The sequence below is a fragment of the Podarcis muralis genome, chromosome 8 (genome assembly GCF_964188315.1).
Source record: "Podarcis muralis chromosome 8, rPodMur119.hap1.1, whole genome shotgun sequence".
NCBI classification, from domain to species: domain Eukaryota; kingdom Metazoa; phylum Chordata; class Lepidosauria; order Squamata; family Lacertidae; genus Podarcis; species Podarcis muralis.
In genome coordinates, this window is record NC_135662.1 from 57912247 (window position 1) to 57934323 (window position 22077).

The 22077-nt window shown below is 45.9% G+C and overlaps 1 protein-coding gene across 1 annotated transcript; it reads right to left on the reverse strand.

Moving 5' to 3' along the window:
* MRS2 (magnesium transporter MRS2) lies at positions 1-14106 on the reverse strand. The gene is made up of 11 exons (XM_028737578.2): positions 13605-14106; positions 11976-12049; positions 10454-10490; positions 8325-8437; positions 7157-7330; positions 5500-5630; positions 4340-4456; positions 3637-3789; positions 3224-3341; positions 1980-2093; positions 1-1391 (listed from the first exon to the last, which is right to left on the reverse strand). The coding sequence occupies exons 1-11, from the start codon at positions 14089-14091 to the stop codon at positions 1281-1283; spliced, it is 1629 nt and encodes a 542-aa protein (XP_028593411.2). The 5' UTR covers positions 14092-14106; the 3' UTR covers positions 1-1280.
* Between the last annotated feature and the right edge of the window lie 7971 nt (positions 14107-22077).

A 22077-nucleotide genomic window follows, 5' to 3' on the forward strand; every position in this document is an offset into this window, starting at 1 on the left:
TCAAGTTAAAATTCCTATAGACTGTACTTTTAATAGGAACACTTTTTTGTTTATTAAGGTTATGTGTATGTTTTTCTGAGAGTTGTGAAATTACACACATTTGTTGCCTGTTGCTTTCCCCCTTTTATCTCCACAACAGCCCTGTTGTGAGACAGGCTAGGCTGAGAGTTGGTAGTTCAGATACCAAAGTTGTGAAACTGCATAACTTAAGAAGTATTATTATTATTATTTGCATTTTTAGCAGGGTTGCCAAATGCTTTATTTTGGTTTTGCATATTGTATTATTTATATGATGTTAGCCGCTCTGAGCCCAGGTCCGGCCGGGGAGGGTGGAGTACAAATATATTATTATTATTATTATTATTATTATTATTATTTAAATAGCAGAACTATGAAATGCTGGCATTAAAGAGGGCTGCTATGAACAACATTATATATTTAGACCTTGCTTTCCCACGCAAGAGTTCAAGGTTGTGTGCGTTATCCTCCCCTCCCCACCTTTAATCTCTGCAATAGGACCCACCCTGTTCCACTGTGATTTGTTTTCTAAACTGTTCTTAAAATGCATTTTACATAGTTGCAATCTGCCCTGGGACCTTATGGTAAAAGGTAGGTATATATATATACCTATATATAAGAAAAGCCTGCTAGATCAGGCCAATGGCCCCTCTAGTCCAGCATCCTGTTCTCACAGTGGCCAACCAGATGCTTGTGGGAAACCAGCAAGCGGAACGTGAGCACAGGAACAACTCTCCCTTCCTGTAGTTTCCAGCAACTGGCATTCGGAAGCACTGCATGGCTAGCAGCCACCGGTAGCCCTCTCTCACATGAAATCGAAATACTGTTTAAGGACGGTATGGATGGCCACATTTCCCCTAATCTATAAACTTTACCCATGAAGTGATAAAGTGTGAAAACCACCGTTTACAGAACATACAGTAAGATTTCTGGATTGGATTTTGCATTCTTTGGAGGGAGGAAATTATTATTACCCATTTTCTTGTGTTCCGTAAAGATTACACCAAACGGAATTTCCCGCAGGAGACATCAGATGAGAAGCACCTTCATCTCATCCAGCTGACTTGTGGAATTCTGATTTGCTACCGCGGTGCACAAAAGTCAACTGGACTCTTCTCTTGGCAAAGCTTCAGGTTTTGGTGGTCTCAGCTGCACATCTTTGGCATGTCATTAAGAGTCAAAGGATAAATCCCTGCTACATTATTACAAGAGAACACAGTCTAAAGTTCAGTTATTGCAGGTCTACCAGTACTGAGGTCTGGTCAGTGGTTAGTCAGTGTGCTTCTACTTGACCCAAGGGGTTCTGTTTTAATATCGCTTTTAAATTCCACCTTCCCATTTGCTGGCTGAGTTCTTTTCAGCAAAGCAGGGATCTGTGGGAGAAGAAGAAGAAGAGGTAGGATGGGAAAACAATCCAGTAGTCAGCACAAAGGAACTCTGAAATCCACTAAAGGAAGACTTCAGTGGTGTTACCTTGAAATGTAACTCGGAAACTATAACTAATTCAGAATGCGGCAGCTAGACTGGTGACTGGGAGCGGCTGCCGGGACCATATAACACCGGTCCCAAAATACCACCTACATTGGCTTTTAGTACATTTCTGAGCACAGTTCAAAGTGACCTTTAAAGCCCTAAATGTCTTTGGTCCTGTATACCTGAAGGAGTGCCTCCACCCCTGTCATTCAGTCTGGATGCTGGCCTTCTGGCGGTTCCCTCACTGCAAGAAGTGAAGTGACAGGGAATTCCCACGGCTCTCCAGGCAGAGCAGGTATCAAGACTTGGAATTTTACCCCTTATTTACTGCAGACTCTATTCTAGTCACTTCAAGGTGAACACTGTTTCACACTTCGGCCTCTGGCTGCTTCTTTGCAGACATGCACAGGGAAGAGTCTGAGAAACTGGCAAATTGGGGAGAGGCGAAGGTGGTGGCACAGTGTAACTTTCAGAAAGGTCCTACTCACCGGTGGAGGCATTGAAGGTTCCAGATGTCGCCCAAGAAAGGAAAGCAGACGCCGCCAAATTAGGCCGCTGCCCAGAAACATAATTCCTGTCACCAGCCAAAACATTCTGCGGTCCTAGGTAAAGTTGAAATGTATAGTTAACGATGCAAATCATTCTTTCAGAGAATTCGCAACTCTTCAAATATCACGTTATCTTATTTTCACCACTTTGAAAAAGCAAGCTATCCCCCAAGATTACACTTGTTCCAGCTGAGGGCAGTTGGGAACAGACCTTAATGCACAGCCTGGCAACTGGATTTACAAGCAAATTTGCATTCAAGGCTTAATGTGGGGTATGGGTAAAAGTAAAGGTAAAGGGATCCCTGACCATTAGGTCCAGTCGCGGACGACTCTGGGGTTGCGGCACTCATCTTACTTTGTTGGCCGAGGGAGCCGGCGTACAGCTTCCGGGTCATGTGGCCAGCATGACTACGCCGCTTCTGGTGAACCAGAGCAGCGCACGGAAATGCCATTTACCTTCCCGCCGGAGTGGTACCTATTTATCTACTTGCACTTTGACGTGCTTTCGAACTGTTAGGTTGGCAGGAGCTGGGACCGAGCAACGGGAGCTCACCCCATCGTTCTGATCGGCAAGTCCTAGGCTCTGTGGTTTAACCACCCGCGTCCCGGGCTATGGGTACTGTCCCCTGATTGACAGTGGGGTCCCCCCCACAATGGCGGGTCCCTCTCCTCTCCCCTAGGCTGAAGCTCCCAAACTAGCCAGAGATTTTGCTGAACAACAAGGGGGGGGGGGAGATGGTCAAGTGCCGAAAAGGAGCTGGGAAGTTCCTTTCTTTAGACAAGCGCCCCTAAAATAAGTCACAGTAGATTGTACTGAACTTCTGTGTTTTCAGACCCCAGGCAAACCCTTCAGTCTGCTATGCATTTGATCCAGTTCACTCACTTGTAAAGCTGAAACACTTTATGAAATGCATAAGGATACTGCGCACTCATAAAACAATGCAATTTTTAAGCCCAATTAAAGAGAACTATCTCCAACTGTTTCCTAAAGATGTGAGTAGTCTACAGATAAACACTGATTACTAGGCACAAGGCTTCACCTTCCTATTTGATATGGATGTAGATGAGAAGTTGCACATCCAGAATGAATGGTATATCTCATGCGATTCGTATACAATCAGAATTGGGAACTGTGTGTGGTTTCATAAGAGAAAAATCAAACTTTTATTTCAACAGTGCCTTACCTCTTCGAATGAGGATTCCAAGTTCATGCCGAAAGCTACTCCTATCAATCCGAAGAGGGAGAGGGAGAAAGTACCCATGGTCAGCTGCAAGTTCAGCCTCATCATCACATTGCGGTGGCTAAAGAGGAGCGAAAGGCTAGTTAGTATTTCGCAGATCCGAGGATCTCGGAAGAGTCTACCTCTTTTTCATCCAGAACCCAGACAGGTCTGGGAATTCAGATTAGAACACATGGAGTCACTTCAGATTTAATGAAATAACAAAACACATTTTATCGGCATAGAATTCAACTCATCTGTTCTGCTTGATAGGAAGGGAAGCTTCATAAACATAAACACCACTGAGCTCAAGTTTCAAATGCCCTCCAGAAGGTGCATCTAAAATTGTAGTGAGCAGAATGTTACGTGCAGCTAACCTGTCTAAGTTGATAAAGATGATGCTTTCAGAATCATCAATCAATACCCGAAGCTCACGAGCATCATTGAGAAGATCTTCTGCCTGCCTGTAATAATTCTCCAATAGCAGCTCCATCTCCTCTGCATGGTCAATTCCAGACAGACTCTCCTCACTGTGGATAATAACAATAACAATAACAGATCTAATTAAAATGCCAGCATACCAAAAATCTGCAAGCTAATACCCTCCCAAGTGGAAGCCTAGACCAAAATTCATCTCCCACCCTAATTCCTAGCCTTTGGTGTCGGCACACCATACAAAGCAATTTAAACCAAAGCTATATATAGAGTATCTGTTCAACAATCTGAAGCAGCTGATAGCCTATAACTGGCTGTAAAGTTACTTTTAAGAAATAAAATATTTAGTCCACAATTGCAATAGTTGCCATACCACCTAGGCTGCTGACAAAACTTTTTTTTTGCAACTTGGCGCCACCATAGCACTTGTTGGCATGTCTGTTCTTACAAAAGCAGCAGCATTCTGTGTGGCTAGTCCTCTCCCGAAACGAAATGCTAGGAAAAAAGACATCTAAATGGTTTAGAGAGATGCAGGAAATGCTGCTTCCTATACCCAAACTTTCACCATGTTTATTTGGCTAATCCCATACATAGTCCTCGAATACAAAAGCCTTGCCCAACGTAAGCATCCCAATGTCTACTTACAATACTTGGGGGTCTGTCCATTTAGACAGGCACAGTTCTTCCAGCACTTCTTCCTCGTCTAAGATTTCCAGGAGTGTCTCTTTGAAAACTTTAAGATCTGTTTCTAACTCTGACAAGCTAAAAGCAAAGGAGGAAGAATTAAAAACCAACCGCTACCGCCAAGATGACACTAGAGTCAAGTGTCGTTTTGTAGGAGATCTGCATGCACTTGTGGACCTTTAGCTCTTGCTGGGATACAACTTCCATCACCCCCAATCGTTGACTATGATGTCTGGGGCTGATAGGTGTCCAACTATGCCCAGAAGGCTATAGGTTCCTTATATCTGCTTTAAAGCCCTATATGGCTTGGGAACTGGGTATTTTGAAGACCACCTAGAACACCTTTCCCCATATGAACCCTGCAAGTTCATTAAAATCTGTAGAAGGCCCTTCTCTAAGAGACCCTACTTTCAGAGGTGGAGCAGTTGGTGACCAGGAATAGCCTTTTCAGTGGTGGCCCCCGAGGTGCAGACCTACATTAGCATCAGTGATGCACCAGGTTCAAACTGTTTTCTTCCTCAGGTCTTTTAGTAAAGGACCATTTCATAATGTAACTGTTAGTGGGTTGTTTTTTTTTTAAAAAATAACACCAGCTTGCTGCTTTTTTATTTTCTATATTTTAGGATTGGGTTAATTTGGGTGGGTTTTTTTTAGGATTTCTTTTGCATTTTCATGGGTAACTTTGCGGACCTGCTTAGGGGGAAGAGGGTTTTGTAAGCATTTTCATTTATAAAAACAAATTATAAACAAAAACAAACAAAATGGTACCTCAATTCTACAAAGGATTTACATGCAGATTAAGTTTTGCTTCTACAGCTAGGCATAGTACACGATCTCTTCTCCATCCATATTATACAGTCTTTTTTTATCTTCACAACCATCATGTGAACGAGTAATTTCCAGACAGGTTGCCAAGTTAGTATGTTGCAGCAAGAACGAGTTTAGGATTCCCCTTTTACAACTGCTGAGGATTTCAGATTTGGGACTTGACCCTAAAGCTCTTCCATCCCAGACCAGTAGTGTGCCTGTGCAAGATTCAACTATTGCATAGCTCAAAACTCAGGTTTTATACAGAAATGTCCAAGTAGGTCATTCAAAAATGGGAAGGAAGTCTCTCTTACCTCTTTCCATTTTGCAATAAGACATGGACTTTGCTCCTATCAACAGATAAAAGCTTAGGGTCCACTAAAGCATCCAGGGTCTCAAGAATCTGAGGCTGAAGGTTGTTAAGTCTCCCGTGCAGGTAGCTGATCTAGATAACAACAGGATCCTTCATAAGAATCAAAACAATCCTTTTAGAATGTCTTGGGTCATTGAAGCCTCTTGCTCAGCAAAGCAGGCAACACAGTCAGACACTCCTGAAATCCCTGAAGCTGACAGGCATTTCCCAGCAGAATCAGCAATCCAGAAACACAAATACTGTAGCGAAGTATTTCTAGGGATATTGGGGACAAGTGCCCCAAAGAATATGATTAAACTATTTATGTATGTAACAACAGCTGCCAGAATCCTATATGAGCAACGCTGAAAGGAATAAAAAGTCCCAAACAAAGAGGAATGGATTGCAAAGCCAATGGACTATGCAGAACTGGCAAAGCTGGCAGCAAGAGTGCAAGACCAAAATGACGAACCTTTTATTGAAGAATGGAAAACCTTTTTTGGAATACTTGAGAAAGAACTATAGTCAAATGAAATTGTGGGCAGGACTTGAATTAAAAGCAGCCGATTCAGAATGACAATAAATGTAACTAGAGGAAATACGTATTAGATATAGTCTTGACATACAACGCAGAATATGGGTGGGAACAAAAACACCATGGAGGTAAGCGTGGGAAGTCATCTTGTTTATTTTGTAAGAGAAACATATATTGAATTTGAAGTTAATGTGTTTAAGCTTTCAAAATTGAATAATTTATTTTATTTTATTTTTTAAACCAACCATACTGGCGCAAAGTATCAACATATTTAAATGGTGTATGATGGAAGTCAGCTTGAACACATGCACCCGTTTTCATTATTTAATAAAATAAGCCAGTTCGATCCCTTGGCTGCAGATGAGGCATGTGGTCAGGTAATGTGTCAGCCACTCACTGGCTAAGGTGCTGTGTCTACCATTTCATAGGTGCCTTGGGAGCCCTAGTAGCTAAGTGGAGGGAAGTGAAAACTCCTCCTCGTAAGGGTAATGGTATAGAGTGGAGACTTCTTTCCTTCACCTCTGCCAATTTAAAGCTGCCAATCAGGGCTGCACCTGGCCAGCTTAGAGGCAGACTATGTTCCTAGTCAGCCCTCCTTAGCACTGTTAGAATTCCTGCTCCATGATTGCAGTTATGGGATTGGTGTCTTTCACATGACGGTATATGTTTTGACTCCACCGAGTGGGAAGTGACGGAGACAGGATGTTTGTGTTACTGTGTTCCGTGAAGTGGGACTGTTGTCCTTTGTTCTTTTTCTCTTTGCTGTCTGATGCTAGAGAGGGAGACATGTTGCAGTGTGTGTTTATATGTAAATAAAGTAGATTAGCCAAAATGCTGAGTTGCTGAGGTCTGTTACGCATGATGCACAAACTCTGCAGATCCCTAAGTGTGTTGGTGTCAGTTGGCTTTGGTCGCTGTGATGTTCGGGCTGAAGAAAGCTTTTGAAGCTCCCGAACGACTGACCAGGAGGAAGAGAACATGCCAGCTGGGAATGTGTCTCTACCAGGGTTCTACCAGAGTGTAGGCTGAACTCCTGACAAGCACAATATCACAGCAAGCTTACAGTAAACGCACGGGTGCTTACCCAGTACTGTAGTATTGCTTCGATAGCTCTGAATTCAAAGGGCAAAGAATATGTAACAAGTTGACCGTCGCCGGCTAGCTGAGGTGCCAGTTCCTGGAAGAGCCATTTTTCCAAGTTCAAATTGCGATAGTCTAGGATTAGGAGATACTCCGGTGTAATCACCGCCTTCAAAAACTGAAAGAAGCAGAGGATAAAATCAGTTGGGCTTTTGTATATTTGCAGACTTTTCGGTTACATGGTGCCAACCAGCAGTGGCTCATGTGAGAGGGGCTGGTGCGGAGGGCAGTGGCACCCTCCCACCACTGGCAAGTTCATCAGAAGGGGGCAGAGTGAGGACTGAGGTGCTTTAGGTTGGAAGTGACAGCCCCACAGGTGTTGTTGCTGCCAACCTGGAGCTCCCCAAACCCCGCTATTCCACTGCCCCATCCCAAGTGCAGCACCACCATCGGGAGGACATTTTCTACACTCTGCCCCCCACAAGACTCTGTGGAACTCCAGGGAACCAATCTAAACCCATATGCAAGCTTGTTCCATCATTAAGTTACAACCGGAGGGGCGGGGATTAAAACCTGGATTTTTGTGCAGGCTTTACATAGTGTTGGATTGGTTTTTTTTGCTGATTTCCTGATAATAGCAGATAAATGCAGAGCTAAATATCTGGTTAGTGTTTGGTTTACTCCTATTGCTGCTGTTCTGTATGCTTAAATTTTATAGGTTTTCTATCCCTTGTTGCTTTTACCTGTTTGTTTTTAAATAATTTCTGGTTCTATTTTAGATGCCGTTAAAAAAAAAAGATGAGCCCTGAATTTCCTATTGTAGTCACCTGTACATATAGTACCACTTTTTGCAGCTGGGAAGTTAAATTATGAAAACTATTTTTGAAAGCAGAACTGCTTGCCCCCCCGCAACCTTCTCTCACTGCCCATGTAAACCGACAAATGTATAGAAAGAGAATTTGCCCAAATGGCGCTGACATAAAAACGTCACACCTAGAGCAGGTTGGAAAAATAGTGTGCAAGTTTACCATATTGTCTTACACTGAACATAACCAAAAGACTTTATAATCTGAACAACAACAAAAAAGAGAGATTGCACCTTCTTTTGTATTTCATGAAAATCTTTAATAAAAATTATTCTTTAAAAAAAAAAATTGTTCAGGTGCACTTACTTCCATTCTCATGATAATCCTGTTGTTCCTGGGGGATACACTGACTTGGTGTTGAAACCGTAGATCTCGCGCTTGGAGACTTAGTTCCTGGTATAGCTCTGTTTTCTTTCTTTCTGCCAAGGAGGAGTTTATTAAAAAAACAACAACACAACGATGTGAAATGAGAACAAAGACCACAGCAGCTTCTGAAAGGCATCACTCCAGCAAGCACAAGACCCAGAGAAATTAACGGATCCAGAGTATGGGCTGAGTCCACATGACACAGACACCTTGTTGAAATAAAGCAGGATGGGATCCTGCTTGCAAACCCCAGGTCAGCCATGTTGAGTATATTGAAAAAGGTGGTAAACAGATGTGTTAAGGGAACAATCTTATGCACAAGAAGCTGGCATAAAGCAAGCCGGGGTAAGTTAAGTTCCTCCAGTAAGATCCAAACCATGTTCAGCAGTGGGGCTGCTGTTGCTCTGCTTAAGCCTGGAAGAGGGAAATCAACTCTTTAAAATAGTGTTCTATGCCTGGTTGCCAGGTCACTTGAGTAAGCTGAATGGGATCAGGATCCAGACCAGCTCCACCACCACCCCGGCCCAGCCCCAACCTCTATTGGGGAACTTACACTGGCCTCGGCTGGCTGAGCCAGAATGAGCAAGTTACCACAGTGAATCTTTGGCTGAGCCAGGGTTGGGCTGAGCCAGAGATCCATTGCATCTTAAGCTGCTCAGCGTGGCAGATCCTGCCACAGCACTGCCCTCTAAATCAGTGTTTCCCAACCGGTGTTCCGCGGCACACTAGTGTGCCGCGAGATGCTGTCTGGTGTGCCGCGAGCGAGTCCAAAAAAGGTTGGGAAACATTGGTTTCTCTTTCAAAAAGGAAACGTGGGTTAAAGCGGCGCCGCCGCCTCCCACTCACTTTCCTGCTCTGGCTTCCCTAACAGTTTTCCGAGTTGTGTCACTGGATCCAGCCCCCTTTTCCACATGTGACACGGGGCTGGAGGGAGGGAAAGAGGGCTTTACGTCGCGCACAAAGGCAGCCTCCTAGAAGCGCTCTGGGCTGGCGCCGTTTCGCCGGAGGACCCCCACCCTCAGCTCCTTCAGAAAGGAAGCCCCGCCCCTCAGCTCCCTACGCCGCCAGGCAGCTCAGCTGACTGACGAGGACGTTCTGCGGCGGCGGCCGCCGCACAACCACCGCAGTTGCAGGCAGCGTCCGCAGCGCAATAAGTAACAGCGCCTGGTGCTGCCAACTCTTTCTCTCTCTCTCCCGCCCCGCCCCCAAGCTCTCGCGCGCCCCGCGTCAACATCGCCGCGCGCAGCTTCCCGAGCTTGAGGCCAGCCGCTGCACGCACGCGCCGGCTCGTCATCGGCTCCGGTTGTTGCCTTTCTCCGCCGAGGTCGGTGGACCCCGAGCCTAGGCTTCCTTCCCACACTCCGCTTTCCGAAGACCGCACACCAGTTGGGCCAGTACATATTCCCCTCCCGTGACTGGAGCGGAATAGCCCTTTCTCTTCTTCCCCAACCCTTGTCGTTGGAGGAGTCCCTCAGTCCCTCGCTTTGCTGCCTCCTCCCCCCCCCCCCACCCCCAAAGCTTGGAGGTTTCCCGGCAAGGGGGAGGGAAAAAAATTGAAAGTTACACTTTCGTGCGTCCCTCCCGGCGTGACGCTGCGCGCTGACGTCACGGGGCTGTAATGGTGGTGTGCCTCGAGATTTTTTTCATCAAACAAGTGTGCCTTTGCCCAAAAAAGGTTGGGAAACACTGCTCTAAATAGATGAAATTACAGTGGTACCTCTGGATACGAACGGGATCCGTTCTGGAGCCCTATTCACATCCTGAAGCGAACGCAACCCGCATCTGCATGTGTTGCAATTCGCTGCTTCTGCGCATACGTGTGACGTCATTTTGACCGTCTGCACATGCGCGAGTGGCAAAACCTGGAAGTAACGTGCTCTGTTACTTCCTGGTCGCCAAGGAGCGAAACCCGAAAATGCTCAACCTGAAGCAACTTCAACCCAAGGTATGACTGTATTTGTGGATTAGCATCCAGCAACCAAATAGAAAACAATCATTGCTGCATCGGCATGTCTTCAAAACGTCTAGGCTTTGTTGAGTTCAGAAGTACAGACTAGAATTCCACCTACCGTAAAAGCTTATACCACCTTCTTTATCGAATTTCATCTGGAAAGAAAAAAGAGAGAGAAAAATCAGTATTGCCACGTTCTTAAAAAAACACCAGGTAAAATGTACAGAATTCATATGATTTAGATGGCCATGCTATTTCTAGAGGCAACATTTCTGCACTAAAGAATTAAATATCCAGCTTAATTCATACCTTGGTTACATATATCTCAAGATGTATGCAGTCTAGGTATGCAGAACTGTGACTTTGCAGCTGCTGCTGAGCTCCAGCTCCCATCAGTCTCAGCAGTCAGCATTGCCAACTATCAGGAAGGATGGGAGTTGCAGCCTTTCATCAGCTGCAGGGCCACAGGCTCACCAGACCTGGGTGTGGTGTTTCCACCCCATGACACAACCTTTTGAATATCCGTGAAGTAGTTCTAAGGTGAGAAATGATGATAATACATCTTTCACTTTTGCAAGGCGCACGCGCTTCTAGAAGGCAGCACACTTTTCTCAACTTTGAACAAAGAGGGGGAAACTGGCGACCACTGTGGAGTCTAATGAAGATGGGTGATATTTACAAGTTAAAGATGCTTCACAAATTAATGTATAAGAGTGAATTGGAAACAGCAACAAAATGCACAAATGAGCCAGGCCCAAATCACTCCTGGGCAATGGCATCAATTAACTTTGTTGGTAGAACAGTCATTTCTGTGACGATTTTTTTCCATATGGCAATCCCACACATGCTTATAACAGAACAATAGAATTGCAGAGTTGGAAGGGACTCTGAGGATCATCTACTCCAATCCCCGCGATGAGGGAATCTCAACTGGATCATACATGACAGATGCCTATTCCATACAGGGATCAAACTTGCAACCTTGGCATTATCAGCACCATGCTCTAACCAACTGAGCTATGTTCATTGACGTATAGTCCCCAGTAAGTGTTTGGGGTGTGGGGCAGCAGCCCCAGTCCACCCATACATCTACTTCTTTTCTCTCCAATGTCTTTAAAAGGTAAAAGGACCCCTGACCATTAGGTCCAGTCGTGGCCGACTCTGGAGTTGCGGCGCTCATCTCACTGTTGGCCGAGGGAGCCGGTGTACAGCTTCCGGGTCAGGTGGTCAGCATGACTAAGCCGCATCTGGTGAACCAGAGCAGCGCACAGAAACGCCGTTTGCCTTCCTGCTGGAGTGGTACCTATTTATCTACTTGCACTTTGACGTGCTTTCGAACTGCTAGGTTGGCAGGAGCAGGGAGCAAGCAATGGGAGCTCACCCCGTCGCGGGGATTCGAACCGCCAACCTTCTGATCACCAAGTCCTAGGCTCTGTGGTTTAACCCACAGCGCCATTATGCTTTCTTTCTTGTTCCTCTCTCAGGTCTCTCCTCAGGGTCTTCTTCCTTTAACTTCCCCTTAGTTTCTGGATGCCAATAACCAACTCTGCACCACCAAAGCTGGCGCTTTGGGGGCATGTTTCACGTCCTTCTTCAGACTTGCCCTGCATCCCATAGTAACAACTGGAGGAAGTACTTACCACTGAAAACACTGGAGCCACACTTGCTAAAGTGGCTTGAGATACATCTGTAGTAAAGTGTCGAGACAGATCATCTGAAAGGGGGTGAAAAGAAGTTCAAAGTTGTAAATATTTGCTGATCTCATATATGTTCAGCAACAAGCGCCACATTGATCATAAGTCACAGCTCATCATTCTTGCCAAGGTCAACAATTTGCATATTATTTGCATCTTTAGACTGCAAGACCACCACCGATTAACATGTTTGCAGTTCTTGATGCCAAACTAGTTCTCCATAAACAAACCAGGTTGGCTATTACTTCAAGGTTCGAGGAAAGTTATTTTATTTTTGTACTGGGTAACTAATTAAAAAAAAAATGAAGTTGGGGCTAGGAGTGTCAACCAGAACGAAGTTCCCAACTTCTAAAAACTTTTTTACTAATGCAACATGGAGGCAAATATAAGGGGGTGTGGTGCGCGGACAAGTGTTTCATGCACATTTCAATGCACTTCCCATGGGTGCTGGCCCATTTAACGTATTGCACCGCATTTTGCGCACACTTACTTGTACTGTGTGTTTTAAAGGAGGGGCAAAATGTGCTTTTATAGTGCAATCCTCTGTATGCCTACTTAGAAATTAAGCCTTACCAACTCCAATGGGGCACAAGGCCAGGTAAGCATGTACAGGATTGCAGCGCACTTGGGACTCAGAGCCACAAACACAATGGGCCTTGCTTCAAGTATGAATACTTGCAACTCCTGTCACTTGTATCTGGCTCAAGTGTCACAGTAAGGTAAAGGTAAAGGTACCCCTGCCCGTACGGGCCAGTCTTGCCAGACTCTAGGGTTGTGGGCTCATCTCACTCTATAGGCCAGCGCTGTCCGCAGACACTTCCGGGTCACGTGGCCAGCGTGACAAGCTGCATCTGGCGAGCCAGCGCAGCACACGGAACGCCATTTACCTTCCCGCTAGTAAGCAGTCCCTATTTATCTACTTGCATCCGAAGGTGCTTTCGAACTGCTAGGTTGGCAGGCGCTGGGACCGAACGACGGGAGTGCACCCCGCCACGGGGATTCGAACCGCCGACCATGCGATCGGCAAGTCCTAGGCGCTGAGGTTTTACCCACAGCGCCACCCGCGTCCCATAAGTGTCACAGTGCAAAGATGTAAACGAAGACCAGTTAACACCCATGTTCATCCATGCTGACGGTTTTCACTGGGCAAAGGGATTTCTAGGTCAAATTCCTCCAAGCACGCTTCCTCACGCAGAGTGGTCTCCGTTTTATTCAGAGTAGCTGCATTGAAATGAATAACCGTTCACTAGGGTAGGTCCATTTGTTTCAGTGGGCCTACTCTTGAGCAAAACTTAGCTGAAAGCCAGCTCCAGTATCTACTACATTCGTGCGTAAAATGGTTTTTGCTGAATGCCAGCTCCACTATCTACTACATTCGTGCGTAAAAGGGTTTTTGCTGAGCTTGGTAAGGCTGCGTGAGCCATTCGGACAGGAAAAGCCCTGGCTGGGCTTCTTCATTCGGTGAGCAAGTCGCCCCGGAACTTCCTCCTGCGGGACCACGAACAAACTCGGGCTGCAAAGCCCCAGCATTCCCGGGCAGGACGGAGAACCTGCCTGGGGCAGCGCGTGACTTACTTGCGCGCAGCAAGGTCCGCCTACCCTCCGGCTCGAGCCGGCATTTCCCGGGCCTGCCGGCAGCCCACGCCGCGACATCCGGCAGGCAGCAGGCGGCACGCCCTAGTTGCAAGAAGCGGCGGCTGCTGCAGCAGCAGATCCCCGAGGCGAACACGCGCAGCGCGACGGGCCGCAGCCGCCGGCTCCACAAACGGGCGCACTCCATAAGCGGCGCCGCTCGGACACGGGCCCCCGGCCGCGCTTCCACGTTCCTCGGGCGCGCAGGCGCTGCTTCCCTTCCGCCGGCAGCACACGTGGGAAGGGAGGAGCGGCCTTCGTGTTTGGGCTCCCGAGGCGGAGCTTCTGCACTGACGGGGAAGGGAGGTAGCCATTGCGTCGCAAAGAGGAGGAGGCTTTGGGTGGCGTGTGATTCGGGGATCGTGAGCACCAGGAGCAGGGAAGCCCCTAGCCTCCGGATCAGGCCCCAAAGATGCTGCAGCATCATCATATTTATATTCCGCCCATCTGGCTGGGTTTCCTCAGACGCTGGACGGCTTACAGCATATCTAAAAAACATAATAAAAACATCCCAGCATTAAAAACCTCCCGATGCAGGGCTGCCTTCAGATGTCTTCTACAAGTTGTGTCATTCTTTATCTCCTTGATATCTGAAGGGAGGGCGTTCCACAGGGAGGGAAATAGGCTGATACCTCATTTTGATCAACTACAGTACCAGTGTTTTTCTTTTATTCCAAATGGGTTTACGGTAAGCGCACTTGAACACTTGGGGGCGTTTTCCATTTAATGTACAATGCAGGTGTAAAAACGTGCATGAAAAGCAGGCCACATTCAGTGCCGGATTTACGTATAAGCTAAACAAGCTATGGCTTAGGGCCCCACTCTCGCCCCCCCCAAGAAATTTAAAGGGGGGGGGGGAAATGATGTACATTTCCAAAATATAAGATAAAAAACAAATAAAATAAAACCTATATACAGCAACAGTGCTTTGTGTTGTGTAGGCTCCTATGATGTAAGTAATGGACCCCATCTGCTAGCCTGCTCCCTAAAATATCACTGGTTTGCTCATTTCTATATATAGGGTGCCTACATTCTGCATTGACTAGTTGCATGGCAACATGTAGCATGCAGCTGCAAATGGCTTTACCGATTAGCAGCGGCGTAGCGTGGGTTGTCAGCACCCGGGGCAAGGCAAGTAATTTGCACCCCCTAACCCGGGGCAAGGCAAGTAATTTGCGCCCCCTAACCCGGGGCAAGGCAAGTAATTTGCGCCCCCTAACCCCTAACCTGCCGCCGCTGCCAGCTTCTTCTTGCTGCTGCCTGGGCTGGGGTATTTACAATAAGGTAGCCACAGTGGCGGCGGGGGGTCTGTGTCAGGTGATCTGAGGCGAGTTGCCGCTGGCGCTGCCGCCCAAACGACGCCGCTTGCCCGGAGGAGGAGGAGGGCAGAGAGGCGAGGAAAATGCAACATGGCCCAGCAGCTGCAGCAGCAGCAGCGGCGGCAGGGCTGTGAGGAGGGGCTGCCTGGCGCGCCCTCCGCGGCCCTGACGCGCGGGGACCGCGGCGAGCGCTGAGAGCCGCTGCCAACTCGTCGGTTCCGCGAGACATGGGGCTCTGCTACAGCCTGCGCCCGAGACTCTTCAGCAAATCCGGAGGCGGCGAGCGCCCCCCCCCCAGATGTTGCGCCCGGTGCGGCCGGCCCCCCTGCACCCCCCCACGCTACGCCACTGCCGATTAGGTCCATAAATTACCATATAGCATATATTCAACACAAAAAACAGCAACAATTTGTTGTTGACAAAGGACAGCTGGATATATAAAGGGCTCCATTACCTTCAGTAGCTTAGGGCCTCATCAAACCTAAATCCAGCCCTGGCTGCATTCATTATGGTCTGCCTACCTTGAGCCCTGCCTGCTCTACATTTCACAGAGTCAGATCATTGCCGCTCCGGCTTCAAATTTTGTCCTTGCGCTGACTGCGGGAGTCTTTGGCTGCCGTACCTGGAGATGCTGAGGACTGACCTTGGGACCTTTTGCATACAAAGTCTGCTTTCCTGCAGAGCTTAAGTCCCTTCTCCGAGCACTCACTAGCTGTTTTTTAAATAGGCCTTCTGTCTTCAAGGAGAAAGAGGGTGTTTAACAGAGGAGCTGGACTGTACTTTGCCTGAACACATAAACAACGGAGAAAACAATCATTTGTAGGATTTGTACATGAAGCTGAGACATGGGTTAATGTATTTATTTCAGGGTCGTTCGTAGGCTAAGTGGCTGCTATTCAAACAGGAAAGGATTTCCATGTGAATGTCTATGGTCTCTAGATGGAGAATTCTGAAAGATTTACAACATGAAAGCATAAAGAGAAGATTAAACTGTTTACAATATTTTCTGCACTTCCATCCACAAGACAGCAATATGAAGACAAGAAAAATGTCATTGAACAGGCTAATCACTTTGGTCCATGTTCTCATGATCCTGGTTCAAGCCAGGGCTCTTTTAAATTTAAATTTTAACTTGTTTTAAATCCAGGGGTCAAGGAGTTTTGCACATCTTAATTAATGTGGCAACATTTTTGTCTTGTGACGCCTGACACACTGCCCAGCTTTCTGGATTGACTTGGAATGCTCATGTTATTTCCCCCCTTTCATTTATTCGCAATCAAAGTCATCCTGTCACAGCAGCTTTCTAGCTGGGAGGGGGAAGGGGGCTGGAAGACTCTGGTGGGTGGGGGCAGCATTTCTAGCCTTTGAAAACAGTTTGATTTGATGGACTGAGTTTATTTACATATCACCTTTCCACAGTGAGCTGTGTCCAAAGAGGCTTCCGACACTCATCCATTGGAAGATACGGCTGGTATAGAACACAGTTGCCCAAATCTTACTGGGGTTAGGACCGGAAGATCATAGACAGCACATTATACTTGGTCAGTCTCACAGGCTAGCTGCGAACTTCTCGTCATTCAAATGGCTGGCTGTTGCACTGTCTTTGCTCACTAACAGGAGTGTCCCTGTTCAGGATGCCAGCCAGCTGTGCTTTCTTACAGGATAATGTAGATTGCAAGATGCTCAAGCAAGTCAATTTACTATTCTCTCCTCCCCCTCCCCCCTCAAATGACACAACATTCTGTGACCCCTCAAGTCATTAGGCTACTTTGAGCTGGGGAGATTCCTCCCACCTTAATTTTTTTTGGATACTCTTGCATAGCTTTAAATTCATCTGAGCATACTAATATCTTCTTCTCGTTTCCTCAGTGCCCCCTTTGGTTCCAATCCTGTCAGCTCTCAAGCACCCAAATTTGCTGTTAGAAGGAATGATGATGGTAGCAAAACCAGTAAACCCTGCTGAAATTTCAGATTTACTCAGAAGAAAGTCCTATGTTTAACGGTGCTTACTCCCTAGTAAGTGTGTTTAGGATTGCAGCTTTAATGACAGATTTCTCCCTCTATTTTAGTGGGCGATTAAAAATTACTTTCAGATCTAGGGAATTAGTTTGAGTTTTGTGTGCCTGCAGCAGGTGGCAGTATATGAAATAGTGAAACCGTGTTTGAGATGGCTGGATGTCAAGGATACAACCCAAACAAAAGACATTAAGAAAATATCGTGTGGAAAACAAGAGCAGGAGAGCACTAGTTGCTGCCCCCCCCAAGACCTGATCCTGTAAATACCCTGATAGTTATTCTTCAGCCTATAAAAACAACATTTTTGGTGGTACCATATAGACGAATAAATTTATCTTGGCAAAATATTTGTGGACCACAACCCATAAGAATCCTCAGCTGCTTTTGCTGAAACAGACAAACACAGCCTAGCTCAGTTGGTTAGAGCATGGTGCTGTTAATGGCAAGGTTGCAAGTTTGATCCCTGAATAGGACAGCTGCATATTCCTGCATTGCAAGGAGTTAGACCAGATGATCTTCAGGGTCCCTTCCAACACTTAAAAGGTAAAGGTAAAGGTACCCCTGCCCGTACGGGCCAGTCGTGTCTGACTCTAGGGTTGTGCGCCCATCTCATTTAAGAGGCCGGGAGCCAGCGCTGTCCGGAGACACTTCCGGGTCACGTGGCCAGCGTGACGAAGCTGCTCTGGCGAGCCAGCACCAGCGCAGCACACAGAAACGCCGTTTACCTTCCTGCTATAAAGCGGTACCTATTTATCTACTTGCACTTAGGGGTGCTTTCGAACTGCTAGGTGGGCAGGAGCTGGGACCGAAAGACGGGGGCTCACCCCGTTGTGGGGATTCGAACCGCCGAACCATACGAACCATACGATCGGCAAGTCCTAGGCACTGAGGTTTTACCCACAGCGCCACCCGCGTCCCTCTTCCAACACTTACAATTGTATAAAACAACCTATTGAAAGAGGAAGCACATAAAGCCGCCTTTGTAGTTATGTTTTAAGCATATTATGTTTTAAGCATATTTTAAAACTGGCATTTCATCAGTACTTGGGACAAAAAAGTTCTTTGGACTGCAGCCTTACTTAGGAAGTATTGGAATGATAGTTAATGCAAGTGCAGATTTTTTTGGGGGGTGGGCAGAGCTTATTTAATTTAATTTAACCAAGCTCATGTATATTTCAGAATAAGAAAGAATCAAGAGCCTGTTATTGTGAAGATTTCCCAAGAGAATTGTAGTCACATCCCTTTATTGACTAACATTCAATGCAGCTTCTGCTTGAGTGCAGGAAGCTCCTGCAGCCAATTGGAAGCCGCCCCTTGGTTTTTGAACGGTTTCGGGAGTCGAATGGACTTCTGGAACAGATTAAGTTTGAGAACCAAGGTACGGCTGTATTATAGTAGAAATTGAGCCAGTGAATGTTATAGGGTTACCCACTTGTGCCTTTAACATCATCTTGAAGTGCCAAAATGATCGGGTGAAACTTTTCACAGTGTAGAGGTAATACCGTATTTTTCGCTCTATAAGACGCACCAGACCACAAGATGCACCTAGTTTTTGGAGGAGGAAAACAAGAAAAAAAGTATTCTGAATCTCAGAAGCCAGAACAGAAAGAGGGATCGCTGCGCAGTGAAAGCAGCAATCCCTCTTGCTGTTCTGGCTTCTGGGATAGCTGCACAGCCTGCATTCGCTCCATAAGACGCACACACATTTCCCCTTACTTTTTAGGAGGGAAAAAGTGAGTCTTATAGAGCAAAAAATACGGTATTTATCATTGCCTATTAAGGCCTATAAATTAAGCTACACTGTTAGAATGAAATGTCAACTGTCCTAATATCTTTAGTGATTATTTTGGCATTACAGAATGGTAATAAAAATGAATCCAGATATGTGGTATAATGGTGCTATGGCACAGTTACATAACCTTACATAGTAAAGCATATTAAATTGTCAAAATGAGGTTGGTCACAACTATTCTTTTCATGTTCTAGTTTGGGAACTAAACTGACTTGTTAGTGCACGGGACAAGGAAAGGAATTCTAAACCATAGTAGAAATGAGAATCTTGGAGATGCCCTTTAATTTATTCTAGATAAAGGCCTGTCAATTTTGACGGGCGTGAGTTGATAGAGGTGTGTTGTAGCCTTTTCCTCAAACACATTCTCTTTGTGTCTCTCATTTCCCACCGTTCCATCTTTTCCTGAAGCCATTGCTTCGAAACCTGGCCCGGCCCCTGCATTTCCAAATGTTAGAAGACGGTGACAAGTAGAATGTGCTGCTCTCCAGACTTCATTCTGCAGAATACAGTAGGAGTCATTAAGAGCCCAGACAACCACCTATGTTCATTTTTTGTTGTAGTAGTAAAGTCACACTAGAGGGTGACAGAGTGCTAAGAGAGCAGAGGGGCAATGTTAAGAATAAACTTTGCTAGTTATGGATGACATTAACCTCCGCCCCACTTCGACCCACCCTTTGGTAGGACTGTATGGAAAATCTTCTTGGAGTAGCTTTCTTAGTAAGAATTCTTATTTCAACGTTACTGAGCAGAGAGAAGCAGTCTCTGTGTTCAGTTTTTCTTCTTTCTATTTAAGGGCCACTTTCTTTCTGTGGCAGACTTGCATTTCATAAGGATCTTCTCACCTATCTTCTAACTTCTTCTCCAATACACCTCAGGAGACCAAACTTCACTTAAAAATAAAACAACAGCCTGCGGCTAATTAACAGAGTTCGCACAGGGGTGCAGCATTTACAACAAAAAGGAAGCTGGCATGCTTTAATGGCTTTCGTCGCCTTGTAATTTAATGTTTGGACAGGGAATTTTATGAGCCCCTGAAATAACGGTGGCCCAGGTTTTAAAAATAATGTGCAAATGCCATCAGTATTTCATTTGCTCCAATTAGCACTAGTGAGTCGGAGCGCCCAGTAACGAGTAATTCAAACTGCTGATTAAGGCAGTCCAATTATTCTAGAATTATTGCTGTGCATAAACCAAATGCTATTGTTTTGTTTGTTCTTAGATGCACAGCGTTGATTGTTGTAATTCTAAATCATGACTGGACAAGCTATTTCACAGAAAGCGTTTAAATACCCTTCTGCTAGAATCTTTTAATTAACACTATCAGTGACGTTTCCTTAATTACATTATTATGTGTAACACCAGATATGGCAGAAATGCAGAAGGATATATTGAGGTTGTTCCTGTGCAGTGAAAAGTAATTTTTTATTTTGCTAAAGTTTACTTAAAAACTGAAACAGGTTCATTGAAATTCCAGCTGCCGTCCATGTGGCATCGGGACAATTTTCTGTTTAGACCTCCATAATCCTGTGAAGAACAGTCACCGTGGTCCAGTGGTTTAAACATTAATTCTTGCTTCTGCATGGCACTTGGAAGCTCTTCCTGATGGCATTGCATTCAGGAGCGGTGATATTTAAATTCACCTTATCATGCGAATATTATGCCTGCTAGTGTAGCCTTGGCAGTGATGCTCATATGCATACCAAAATGAAGCCTCACATCGGTGCATCTATGAGGCCGGAGAAGAGTTGTTTTTCTTTGCTAGATTCCACTGGCAGGAACCGTGAGATATTGTAATAACATTATTGGAATGTCTGCCTAGCTAAGTAACAGTGCAATCCTAATGTCAAAATATGTCAGCTGGGACAGGTTAGGCATTATCTCCCTCCCAGATGAGGTGTCTTTAAGCCAGGAGCATCTATCACAGCCCTGCTGGCGGAAGTTAAGCCAGTGAAGAGGGCAAAAAGAGGTGGGGAATGGACAAAGCAGCTCAGGGAGAAGGATAAACAACGTTATGCAGAACCCTGACTCCCTTAATATACTGGTCCCGTGTAGAGAATTTTGTGTAACACAACAACCCAAATGAGGGTGCAACTGAATTCACTCTGTAGGAGTCCACGTTTAGGGAAGTTTTTTTAATGACTGATGATTTAATGTACAATATTTTTGTTGGAAGCCGCCCATCTGGCTGGGGAAACCCAGCCAGATGGTATAAATAATAAAAAATTATTATTATTATTATTATTATTATTATTATTATTATTATTATTATTGAATAGTAGGTGCTGCTGCAGCCAGGACTGAAGTGCCGTGGTAACTTAATGCATGGAGACTGCTGCCTGGTTAGAATTGTTTTTCATTCTTTCTTCCAAAGCAGGGCCTTTGAAAAAAATTCTTAAGGTTCTAATGGGTACCTGCAAAGGGGGGGGGGGCATTTTTTTCAAGTAATCTGGTCTCAGGCCATTTAGGGCTTTAAAGGTGTGTTGACTATTGCCTGGGACGCCGGTGGCCCTGTAGTCTAAAATTCTGAGCCTCTTAGGCTTGCCAATCAGAAGGTTGGCAGTTCGAATCCCCAAGACAGAGTGAGCTCCTGTTGCTTTGTCCCAGCTCCTGCCAACCTAGCAGTTCGAAAGCACGTCAAAGTGCAAGTAGATAAATAGGTACCACTGCGGCGGGAAGGTAAACGGCATTTCCATGTGCTCTGGTTTCTGTGGTTTAGTCATGCTGGCCACATGACCCGGAAAGCTGTCTGTGGACAAATGCCAGCTCCCTCGGCCTGGAAGCAAAATGAGTGCCACAACCCCATAGACACCTTTGACTGGACTTAACCATCCAGGGGTCCTTTACCTTGACTTTTTGACTATTACCACAGAACATTTGGTAAACTGGGCTGGTGTTTGAGCCTTTCAGGACTGTGCCCCACCTAGTCTAGGATCCTGTTCTCATAGAGGCCAGCTAGATAGCTATGAGAAACCTGCAAGCAAGACATGAGCCCAACAGCATTCTCTCCTCCTGTGGTTTCCAGCTACCGGCAATCGGACGTGTACTGCCTTTGAGAGTGGAGGTAGAATGTGCCTATCATGGCTGGTAGCCAACAACCTCCACACATTATTTCTAAGTGCATCTGGTAGCTCAGATAGCACCTGACCATACAGAGAAGAAGAAACAGTAATTGAACTGTTTATTTTTCTGCACAGATATAAATGAGATGCTGACTGGCTGCCAAAACACCAACAAGGGCAACAGTCTAAGGCCCATATGAACTGCTGGAACTTGGAGGACTGTCCCGATC

Excerpts from the sequence above, each read along its gene's own strand:
- MRS2 (XM_028737578.2), bottom strand. The coding sequence starts at position 14,091 with ATGATGATGCTGCAGCATCTTTGGGGCCTGATCCGGAGGCTAGGGGCT. Across the intron at positions 5,631-7,156 it reads AAGCAATACTACAGTACTGG|ATCAGCTACCTGCACGGGAG; the intron begins GTAAGCACCCGT and ends GTTGTTATCTAG. Across the intron at positions 3,342-3,636 it reads ATCTTTATCAACTTAGACAG|CCACCGCAATGTGATGATGA; the intron begins GTTAGCTGCACG and ends GCTCCTCTTTAG.